General features: G+C 44.8%; 2 protein-coding genes across 2 annotated transcripts in view; one reads left to right on the forward strand and one right to left on the reverse strand.

Annotated features, from left to right (window-relative positions):
• Positions 1 to 300: 300 nt before the first annotated feature.
• Positions 301 to 8426, forward strand: LOC143296895 (toll-like receptor 2 type-2). Its single transcript, XM_076608887.1, has 5 exons — positions 301 to 484; positions 1706 to 3750; positions 4383 to 4620; positions 5157 to 5444; positions 6983 to 8426. Exons 2-5 carry the CDS (start codon positions 1736 to 1738, stop codon positions 7247 to 7249), a joined length of 2808 nt encoding a protein of 935 aa, XP_076465002.1. The 5' UTR covers positions 301 to 484; positions 1706 to 1735; the 3' UTR covers positions 7250 to 8426.
• A 2994-nt stretch (positions 8427 to 11420) lies between these two features.
• LOC143296896 (stAR-related lipid transfer protein 5-like) overlaps positions 11421 to 12148 on the reverse strand; it is a 58169-nt gene continuing 57441 nt past the window's right edge. The window contains exon 6 of the mRNA XM_076608888.1: positions 11421 to 12148. This exon is cut by the window's right edge and continues 1825 nt beyond it. The gene's annotated coding sequence lies outside the window, so the exon portion shown is untranslated.

A 12148-nucleotide genomic window follows, 5' to 3' on the forward strand; every position in this document is an offset into this window, starting at 1 on the left:
GGTGCTATGGGTTCTTTTTCAGTGCGCCAAGTGCGTGCAACACACGGAATCTCGGTTTACCGTCTCATCCGAAAGACTAGACGTTTGATTTTCTAGTCAAACTTAGGAGAAAGGGCGAGAGCGGGATTCGAACCAACACCACTCATGGACTCTCTATATTGGCAGCTGAGCGTCTTAACCGTTTTGCGACCTGCCTGCAGGGGCAGTCAGGCAGAACGGATAAAGTGTCATTGCCAACTTCCTGGTCGAACCTGTGTACGTAGTGTAAAGTCGCGGAGTGTATATACATAAGAAGGGATATACGCTTGATGTGTTTTCTGGGACAGGAAAAATCTCACCGCCATTCAGTCTTTACTCTCACAGAACACCAGACGGTGGTGTGGATAGAGCGTATTGATCCGTTTGAGGTGATTACTTGATGTGTTTAAGATATTTGTTGATCTGCTGGAAGTCATCTGGTTTCTGTCTTCATCGAGTTCCCCCTGTAAGTAACTTGCTGAACTGTTGGATGCCATTGATCTCTTGGAATCAATCATTGATCTGTTTTAGGTAATTTCTTGATCATATTTGTTGTTGTACTTCGTTCGAACAACTGATTATCTTTTTACAGGTATTCACTGATGTGTTACAAATATCCCGTTATCGTAGTCATTGTGTGGCATGGTCTATTGGAATTGATCACAGATATCCAGTCATAATAACCGATTGATTTAATAATCCTGTTTTTGTTGTCAATATTTATTCTGTTGGAACCGATAACAGATATCCCGGCCGTTATTGTAATCACTGATTGGTCTGTTTGAATCAATTAATTGATCACTTTCTCCACTGATATGAGATTGTAAAACTATCGACTGCTCTGAGGAAATATTTATTAGCTGTTAGGCAAAACAGATGTTCGACGACTTTGCTGATGTACAAAAAAGGGCGACTTCTGTGTTAGTTTGTGTTGACCTCCCTTACGACTACAAGGTGACGGTTATAAGGTTATAAGGGAAAGAGTGTTTCCAGGGGCGATGGACTTTAGACGTCTGGACTTTCGTCGCTTTCACCGCTACTTAACCCTGTTTTATCGGGGACAGCTTTTCATTTTCTTCAGGTAAAAGGCTTCTTTGCTGAATAACTGGAAAGAACAGTAATTAGATGAAAATTAATAACAAAGATTTGTTGCAACTCATTGGAAATAAAGTTTGTTTAAAAAGGCAAAGGTTGTCATACAAAAGACATTTTACTTTGTCCTTTGGTTACACAAAGATATTGATTTGGCGACACGCAAATGAATAAAAATATAACAAGTTTAACGTATCGATCACTGAACTCGCCCACTTTCACTGAGACACACAAACGGAATGCGGAAAGAAAAACCATCCGAAGGGCAAGAATGGAAGACAGAAAGTTGCACAAGAAGTATATTTTTAGGTGAAAAACTGATGAAGGGAGGAAGTCGATTCCAGAACTTACCTCGCCAAATTTACCCTGGGGCTCATTTCAATCTATCCCAAATGGACTCCCTTATCTACTGGAGGAGAAATAGGGGTGGGGATGGGGGGTAAATTCCAATTAAGGAGGGACATTTCTGACTAGTCTGTTTGCCCCTTAAATGGGGCATTTCAGGCTAGTCTAGTGAGAGTCGAGTTATTCTGGACTAGCCAGATTTGACGTTGTGTTAAAAATGAATGATTGTGGTGATGGTGTGCTACACCAGGTGTGTTAGAACAGGTGACAGTCCAAGAGAATGATGGGGGGAATCCTGCTGGCAGCGTGGGCAGCTCTGTGTGTGTCCTTGGGGAGCAGTCTCTGTGACAATGCAGCCTGTTCACCAAACAAGCACGCAGCTGTAGTCAGTTGCAGCCATGCTGGACTGACGTCACTTCCTGTGCATTGGCCTGAGGGGGTGATTCATGTGGATGTCAGTTACAACCAGATATCATCCCTGTGGGGGATGTCTTCCCGGGAGGTGCAGCAAGTGCGCCATCTGAACCTCAGTCACAACCTTCTGCAGACAGTGGAGCCATCCGTGCTGAGCGAGCTGAGCCATCTGGAGAGTCTAGACCTGAGCTACAACCAGCTGACCCTCATCCATCCCCACGCCTTTCTAGGCTTGACATTTCTCAGGTCTCTGAAACTGGACCACAACCAGCTGCAGAGGAACGTTTCTGCAGACACTTTTCAGGGTCTGTCAGGTCTCCAGCGATTGGACGTGAGCAACAACCAGCTGAGCGAGCTGCTCAATGGCACATTCTCCTCTGTGCATGAACTGACCTGGCTCAGTATGGAAGGCAATCATCTGGAGAAGCTGGGTGTTGAATCACTGACAGGGCTGGGACGTTTGCTTTTTCTGGACTTGTCCAACAACCAGCTGGAAATGACGTCCTCCGTCCTTCCTCCTGGCGTCTTCGCTCCCTTGTCAGCTGTACAGGAACTAAGACTGCATCTCAATGACATGAGAGACCTGGGAGAGTATCCAGACCGTGTGTTCAACGACTTACCATCGCTTCACACTCTGGTCATAGACACGTTCCTGGACCCTTACTTTGGTCAGGACTTTGCTGCTTTGGACCAGCTACAGACTCTGGACCTTTCTTTCAACTGTAAAATAAATCATCTGACTAACCAGTCTTTCTTCGGGTTTCGTTTTTCTTCACTGCGTAACATTAAAATGGTTAGTTGTAAGAAACTACTGACAGTAGAGCTATGTGCATTTTGCAATCTTCCAAAATTGAAGACACTTCAATTTACGTGGGCCAGGTATATGAACCCGAACGTCGGCCTTCGTGCCCTGTACGGTCTTCAAGGTCAGACCATGGACGTCATTGATTTGTCGAACAATGGGATCTGGATGCCTGACACTTTCCTTGTTGACAAACACTCCACTCAGTTTCTAGTCAATATATGTGTGTCACTGTTCAAGATGGACAATACAAATTTACGAAGGGTTGAAACAGGCAGTTTTGCTGTGAAGAATTCACGTTTTACAGAATGTCTCGAGCACTTCATCATTTCAAACAACTTTCTTCATGGCGATACGTTTGAAATACTGCGTTTTGGTATATTCAGCCATCGTTTGCAAACCCTTCAAATTCAAGATCAAGGTATATTTTCAGTTAAAAAGTCTGAATGTATTCTGAGTGATAATTGTACACATCATTATGTAAGCCATGTCCCCAAGGGATTCGAATTTTCATTCACAATCACCTTCCCACAAAGCTTGGTACTTTGTGACATGTCAGCGGTCTTTGGGTTTATTTCGCCTCTTCCTTCCAATTTTACTTTCCATGCCGAAAGCTTGAGGTACCTAGATCTATCCTACAACGGGATGGCCAAGTGCATGAGCACTCTTTATGGACTAGAGCGCTTGGAAACGCTCAAGTTAAACTATAACTACTGCTATGAGGTCAGTGACACTCTGCTTGACAAGCTCGTTGGCCTGAAGCATCTGGGCTTGTCCAATTTCGGCGCCCCAGAGGAGTTTTACATGACCAGAGGAAGAAGGTTCTTCCAAAATGTGCGCCGTTTGGAAGAGTTGGACCTCTCACGCAACCAGCTTCTGCACTTGCCAGCAGACATGCTGCAGGGCCAGGGACGCCTGACGCAGCTCTGGCTCTCCGGCAATCGATTCCAGTCAGTGCCTGTCTCCCTGAGTCACCATGACAACCTGAGCTCCCTGGACCTGTCCCACAACATGCTGCCGGCCTTGACAGTGGCTGAGAGAGCCGCCATGGATCACCTGGCCAGTCATCATCCCTTCAGGTGCTGGTCACGTATTGTCCACTACTCTGGTTTCTCCTTTCGTTATTTTCCTTTGCCAGAACCGTTGGATTCTCTTCTTCGCCTCCCTGATCTCTCTCACTGTGTCTCACTCACAGTGTCTGTCTGTCTGTCTCTCTCTGTTTGTTTGTATGTCTGTCTCTGTCTCCCCACTCTTCTGTGTTCCCCTTTCTGTCTCCGTCTGTTTCTCTGTGTCTGTCTCTCATTCTCAGACTCTCTTTCTCTACCCCCTACCTCCTGCCCCGTTTGTGTGTGTGTGTGTGTGTGTGTGTGTGTGTGTATGTGTGCGCGCGCGCGCGTGCGTGAGTGCTCGCGTGTGTGCCTGCACGTGCGTATGTGAGTGTGGTTTTTGTTGTTGCCTGTTTTTCGCTCCACACCTACCTACCTCTCTCTCCCTCTCGGTATGTCCCTTTCTTTCTCTCTTTCTCTCGAACTGTCTCGCTGTGTCTTTTAGATTTTGGTCTTTGCTCATGTCTGAGTACGTACTACGTTCGTTTGCGTTAATCAGTGGCAGATACCATATCAATGACACAGCTTTTCATGACATATCTGCTACCCTTGTCCCTTCCCCTGTGAGGCACGCACGAGATTCTCACGTGCTTGGTTTTCCGAAGGCTGCGGCTGCGCGGCAATCCCTTGGCCTGCACGTGCGCCAGCCTGGACATGGTCCAGTGGCTGGGCGTCACGCGTGTGTCTCTGGACGGCGAGGGGGCTGAAGGAAACTACTCCTGCACGCTGGAGACAGGGGAGATGTCCGACACCCAGCGAGTGCTGGCGGCCATGTTGCCCCACTGGAGGAAGTGTGTGGGCGTCCAGGTTTTGGCTGTGGCCCTGGGTCTCTTCATGACACAGGTAAGGAGCCTTCAGTGGGAGGCCAGGAGTGATGGAAGCCTCAGCTTCGTTACTGGAACTCTGCAGAAAAAAAAATGGTGTGGAGGGGGAGTGTGTGAGTTTGTGTGTGTGCTGGTGTGGTTGATGAGGGACGGGGAGGGGCCAGGGAGCATTGATGGTGGCAGGGGTTCGATTCCTATAGTTCATCCCATGGACAGGTTTTTGATTCTCTCAAATTCCCATAATTATTTGATCTCCTGGGAAAAAATCCTTTTTATCCCTTCCCCCTTCTTTTCCATGCTGTGTAACTTCTCATGTTGAAGTCGATTCAGTGAAGAAGAAAAGAACTTGTTAACTTGACCAGGACAGGACGCTGTGTAAGATTTTCTTGTTGTCCTCTTCATCAATAACTGCGTTGTATTGTGACATGTTCCGAATAAGATGCTGTTCAAACCAGCTTGTTAAGGTTGCATTTTATTTCGATATTGTTGTTGTTCCTTTGGCCTCCTGAAATGAAATTTCGTTTCGTTTCGTTCTGTTATCGCTTCCTCTCTCAGCTTCTGCTGCTGGTGTTGACCTATGTGGTCTACTGCCACTACCCAAGGCTGTGCTACGTGTGGAAGGTGCTGCGACGTCACCAGCTTCCAAACCGACTGCGGGATTTCACCAAGGACGCCTACCTGGTGTACGCCGACACAACCCGTGACGTCATGTGGGCCAATCTGACGTTGAGGGTCTTGCTACGTCAGCACGGACCTCTGAGGCTGCTGCTGCCTGAGCGGGAGCTGCTGCCCACCATGGACAGGGCGGAGAACATCTGTTGCTACATCGACACGAGCTGGAGGGTGAAAGAGATGTGGGGAATGCGTGGGCAGGGTGGATGGGCGGGTTGATGGTTGACTGGATTGATGGCTGCATGGATGGATTGGTGAGTGAGTAGGGATGGATGGATGGATTGGTGAATGAGTGGGGACAGTGGATGGGTGGATTGATGGATTGGTGAATGAGTGGGGACAGTGGATGGATGGATTGATGAATTGGTGAATGAGTGGGGACAGTGGATGGATCGACTGGTGGATGGTCGGATGGGTGGGTGAATGAGTCGGGAGTGTAGATTGATGGATGGTGGATGAATGGATGGGTGGATGAATGAATTGGGATGGTGGCTTGATGGATGGGGCGGGTGATGGATGGATGGAGGATGGATTGACGGACAGATTGGTGGATTGATGAGTGGGTAGGTGTGCGGATGGATCGATGAAGGTTAGACGGATGGAAGGATGGGTAGATCACTACATGGAAGGATGGATGGGTGGGTGGGCGGATGGAAAGATGGATGGAAGTAAGGAAGGAAGGAAGGAAGGTCTGCCCAACTTGGTTAGGGTAGGCAACATCTCTTGGTGTATGGTCATCAGATGGCGTCAACAGCGGGTGGGTGAAACTGTAGACGGGTGGAGGGATGATGATGATGGGTAACCTGACAGTCCACAGAGTAGCCAAACTTTAAGATACCATAGGACATCAATGGGCGACACAAGCTGTGTACTGATGATATTCTTCTTTGAAAATAAAAAAAAGTTTTTAAAAAATCCACTCATCCACTCATCCACTCACTCACCCACCCACGCACACACACACACTCATTCAGTGGTTCACCCAAGGACTCACACCCCGTCAGGTGCCTGTGGGCCTGTGCACAGATGGTGCTACTGCACTCACCCACATACCCACACAGTCACTCACCCACATACCCACACAGTCACTCACCCACATACCCACACAGTCACTCACCCACATACCCACACAGTCACTCACCCACACAGTCACTCATCCACACACCCACACAGTCACTCACCCACACAGTCACTCAACCACACACCCACACAGTTACTCACCCACACACCCACACAGTCACTCACCCACACAGTCACTCAACCACACACCCACACAGTTACTCACCCACACGCCCACACAGTCACTCACCCACACAGTCAATCACCCACACACCCACACAGTCACTCACCCACACGCCCACACAGTCACTCACCCACACAGTCACTCACCCACACACCCACACAGTCACTCACCCACACGCCCACACAGTCACTCACCCACACAGTCACTCACCCACACGCCCACACAGTCACTCACCCACACAGTCACTCACCCACACACCCACACAGTTACTCACCCACACGCCCACACAGTCACTCACCCACACAGTCACTCACCCACACACCCACACAGTTACTCACCCACATACCCACACAGTCACTCACCCACACGCCCACACAGTCACTCACCCACACGCCCACACAGTCACTCACAGTTGACTGGCGGATGACTGACACACACCCCCGTGACCCCGTGCCACTGTGGACAGACGGTGCTGGTGGTGACGGAGGACTTCTCCACGGACCACTGGGCCAGTGGCTACGCCGTGCGCCAGGCCCTGCGCAGCATCACGGCCCTCACCCCGTGGCGCGTGATCGTGCTGCTGCTGCAAGACCCGCGCGTGCTGCCGCCCATGCCGGACCTGCAGCGTCTGCTGCCGCACGTGCCACCCCACCATGTGATCCGTGCGCACCCCCTCGCTCCCCACCACCACCCCGCCTGGAAAGCGCTGGCCGACGCCATCGTTGGGGAATAGAGTGGAGGTGCTGACTTGACGAGCTGGTTGTTTTGTTACAGTGCATCTGGAGTTTGGTTGTTTTTTTTTGGTTTGTTTGCTTTGTTATGTTTTGTTCACTTTTCAGTTGTTGTTCGTTCGATGGAGAAGTGCATGGTGTATTTGCTGTTGTTATTATATTTATCCATTCATATATTTTTAGGATGTTGTTGATTTATATGTATTGGGCTTGTTTTTTTATTTTTTTAAAATTAAAAAAAAATTCTTTAGATAGAATGTCAACCTAAATACATAGGGTCTTTTTGTAAGTTGATGTTGATTTGTATTTGTATTTGTATTGCTCTTTCTCTGCGCGAAATTCGGGCTGCTGTCCACAGGGAGAGCGCGTCGCTACATTTGCCTGCCAGCAGTTTTATTTGTTTTCCTATCCCAGTGGATTTTTCTACAGAATTTTGACAGGGATAACCCTTTTGTTGCCCTGGGTTCTTTTACGTGCATACTGCACACGGGACCTCGATTTATCGTCTCATCCGAAGGACTAGCGTCCAGACCACCACTCAAGGTCTAGTGGAGTGGGAGAAAATACTGGCGACTGCTGGTGTGATTCGAATAAGTGCGCTCAGATTCTCTCACTTCCAAGGTGGACGCGTTACCTTCAGGCCAACACTCCAACATGACTATGTGTATGGAGCCTGCTTTTAATATGCTGTTAAATGCACAGGGTGTGCTATGAATATTCTAACTGGAATACACAGCATCTGTTTTTAGTGTTGTTGATTTAATGTTCATTGAGCCGGTTTTTGATATGATGTCAACTTTAGTTCGTGGGTTAACTTTTTAGTGTGATTTTACTTGACGTATGCAGGGTCTGCTTTTGTGTGTGTGTGTTAAATATATAGTGCATGGAGCCTGTTTTGAATATGGTGTTTGCGCGTAGAACCTGTGTTTTATTGTACATGTTTCTTAATCTAAGGGCTTGGTTTCTCTTTAGAGTATGATATTTAATGTCAGTGCATTCAGATTATTTAATGCTATCAATTCAACTACTTAGAGGCTTTTTGTTACAGTCTCGTTAATTAATTGCATTAAGTAAATAGTGACAGTTTTGACTGCGGTGAGTACATGTAATCCATGATCGTTCCATGATTCACGTGCTTGGTTCATTGTATGTTGGTGGTATGATGATTATGTAAGTGCATAGAGTGTGTGTTTTTTTTGTTTTTGTTTTTAAAATATATGATGTTGATTTAAGTAAGTGCATGGAGCCTGAGTCTAATTTGTTTGTTAAATGCACGGAACTCGTTTCGATATGAAATTAACATTGACTGTAATTAATTCTTTTTTTTTTTTTTTACTCCTATCGTACGTTGTGGGTGTGACAGGCGCATTCTCGATGACTGGAAGAAGCAGTCCAACTCTCTCTGTGCGCCGTGGGTCTCCTGGACCCAGACTCTCATACAATACTGTCAGTTTAACAATGCTACGCTGCGTGTGTCATCTGGGGTCTGTGGGACCCCCATCTTTTTGGGTGTGGGGGAGTTGGGAGGGGGCCGGTGGGGTGTGGGGGAGTGGGGAGTGGGGGGGGGGGGGCTTAGACACACACAAAACCCCACAAACCCCATGCTGCATTCGTGAAACATCAATAAATAAATAAAATAATAGATAAATACATAAAATACTACTACTAATAATAATAATATTTAAAAGGCGCAAAATCTTGATTAAGTCAACTCTAGGCACACACACACACACACACACACACACACACACACACACACGCACACGCACACACACACACAAATTCACCTAGACATTAGACAAATAAGCGAACACAATTCAGGCATAGAATACGAGGCATGAACGAAATTTAGATTCAATCTGAAAAGGATTTGTTTTATTTTAATTTTTTTTAAACAAAAAAGTGGGTCTGTTAGACATCAGATACACAGTCAAGGTTAACATGCATGGACACTGTTGTTGATATGATTTTTAAGCGCATGCAGCCCGTTTGTTCAATGTTTTATTGCAGTGTTGGTTTTTGTTTTGTAGATATTACTATTATGCTTCTTCTTGAATGATTCCCACCTATTGTTATATACTGATTAATTTACTTCAATAAAAGCCTTATATTTTTATTCACACTAGATTCGTCGGTTGGTTGTTGACTCTCACTTGTTTGCAGTGTACTTCATTCTAAAGAGGAGTGTTATGTAGCATTAGAATAAACATTGTTAGCAGTATTGTTGACTGTGTTGTTTGATTTTTTTTTTTTTTTGTTATTTGTACAGAATGCTGTCTGTAGTTAATTATACCATATTTATCTATTTATTTACTTGTTTGTTTCTTATTCTCTATCTCACACACACACACACACACACACTCTCTCTCTCTCTCTCTCTCTCTCTCTCCCCCCCCCCCTCTCTCTCTCTCCTATATTTTTTTTCTCTTTTTTTTGTCGTTGATGGCTTGAAGCAAAAAAGCAATTACTGCTTATTCAATTTACCATCATGAAATAACATCTTGACTTGACTTGACTTAAACAACATCACACAAAGATTGCGTAACAAATTCTTTTATCAGTATCGGTGTCAGTTAACTGCTCAAGGAGGCGTCATTGCGTTCGGCCAAATCCAACCCAAGGCGCTTAGTCAGGCCTTGAGAAAAAAAAAGATAATAATAATAACAATAATAATAATAATAAAATAAAGAGACAATAATAATGATAAACAGGCAAATAAGCAAATAAATGTGAAACATGCAGCCACCCCCCCCCCCCCCCACACACACATATATATATATATATATATATATATATATATACAGATATACAGATATGCAACAAACATGCAGTTTCACAGATATTTAAGTACAAACAAATACACATAAACGTACACGAGCCCCGACACACACACACACACACACACACAACTTACCCTGCACCCTCCCCCTCATCCATACACTCATTCCTAGGCTACGTATCGCAACTTCCATGGCACACACACACACACACTTATACTACAGTCTAGCACACACACATACGCCTATACCTCTCCTCCCTCCAGCCCCACCCACCCACCCACACACATATACAAATATATATATATATGCACACACGCACGTTCCAATATTCTTGCTCCCACAGTACAGACATGCATACACACACATACCTCATCCTGTCCACACACACACAAACACGCACGCACGCACGCACACGCACGCACGTGCACAGAGCTCTCCTTCCTCAATGTCTTGATACAGACTGTACAGAAACTATAAGAGGGATCGCACGAACACACATTTACTTCTCTTATGTGTGTGTGTGTGTGTGTTTTGACTAAATTAAAGGGGAGGGAAGCATGACCCAAAAATGAAATTCCATATCACAAGTTTCTTCCCTTGCATCGATTGTTCAAGCCTTGTTTCTGAAAATTCTTCCTTATTATTATTATTTTATTTTATTTTTATTTATTTATTTTTTTCAATTTTTGCTTCACCTATGTGTATGACACGCTTCTAATCTTTAGCGACAAGAACTGTAACAGAGATATACAGAGTTTAAAGAATAAGATATGATAACCTATTTGTAATTGTTAGCAATTGATTTTAAAAAAAAAAGATTTTTGATTGCACTTTTTTTTTTCGCACCTTTTTCTTCATACGGAATGAGATGAAGCCTCAGGAAGAAGGCAAAAACTGATTAAAGGCTTGAAAAGACACTTTTTAATACGTCTGTGTTTTTGTTTTATTTTATTTTATTTTATTATTATTAATTTTTTTTATTAATCAACTTTTTTCTTATATAATATTTTTCTCTGATTATATTCTTTTCTTTATATAAGAGGCTTTATAAAAGACAGGACAGAAAGAAACAGAAAAGTCAGAAGAAGAAAGGAGAACACACGCACGAACGCACACACACACACACACACACACGCACGTACGCACACGCACACACATGCGCGCGCGCGCGCGTGAATGCACGTGTTTGTTATATGTATATATAGTGAGAGACAAGTACTCGCACAAACGTACATATAAACACGGTACTTTTTGAAAGCAGGAGGGATTCACAGAAAAATAAACATTCTGAAAAACATCTCTGTCTCTCTCTCTCTCTCTCTGCCTCTCTCTCTCTCGCACAGGCAGTTCACTAAACGAGGCTTGGCTTTCTTTCACTTTTTTATAATCTTTGCAATCCAGCTTCATGAAAATGGGAGATGAGGAAAGGGGGTGGGGTGGGGGAGAATCATAACATACATACATACATACATACATACATACGCACACAAGAAGCAGTCCAAACAAGCGTTAATTGTTGTTGTTATTTCTCCCGCGAGCATGTCCAACTAAAAACCTTCCCCTGTTACAGACGACGGACTGCGCTTTGTTATTTGTTCCGCCGTCTGTCCACTGCTGGTCCATTGAACGGGTCGGTGAAGAAATGGTCCTTGCCTGTCACCTGTCCTTACACTCTCTCCCTCGGATCCAGTAACGCTACCCGTTAGGCAGAAAATGCCATCTGGTCTAAAGAAAGTGTTGCTAATCAGAGGTAGGAAAATGGTCCTCTTTACCCATTCTCTTGTCAAAAAAAAAAAAAAAAAAAAAAAAAAATCTTGTTCTCTGGTCCAAAAAAAGTGTCGCTAAACAGAGATAAATGGTCATTTTTGCCTATTCACTGATCCAAAAAGAAATATTCTGTTTTCTGGTCCGAAGGAAGTATTGCTAAACGGAGGTCGATAAATGGTCCTTTTTACCTATGCTCTGGTCCAAAAAAAAAAAAAGGAGAAAGTATTGTATTCTCTAGTCCAAAGAAAATATTGCTAAACCGAAGCAGATAAATGGTCCCTAACTAATCTCTGGTCTGCAGAAATAATTATGTTTTCGGTTCAAAAGAAAGTATTGCTAAACAAATAGTCCCCC

This window comes from Babylonia areolata, chromosome 22 (assembly GCF_041734735.1).
Source record: "Babylonia areolata isolate BAREFJ2019XMU chromosome 22, ASM4173473v1, whole genome shotgun sequence".
Lineage (NCBI taxonomy): Eukaryota > Metazoa > Mollusca > Gastropoda > Neogastropoda > Buccinidae > Babylonia > Babylonia areolata.

What these genes read in the sequence shown, in the direction of transcription:
- LOC143296895 (XM_076608887.1), top strand. Translation starts at nt 1,736, where the DNA reads ATGATGGGGGGAATCCTGCTGGCAGCGTGGGCAGCTCTGTGTGTGTCC. An exon ending in GCCAGTCATCATCCCTTCAG is followed by an intron (nt 3,751 to 4,382) that starts GTGCTGGTCACG and finishes GGTTTTCCGAAG; the next exon opens with GCTGCGGCTGCGCGGCAATC. An exon ending in TGGGTCTCTTCATGACACAG is followed by an intron (nt 4,621 to 5,156) that starts GTAAGGAGCCTT and finishes TTCCTCTCTCAG; the next exon opens with CTTCTGCTGCTGGTGTTGAC.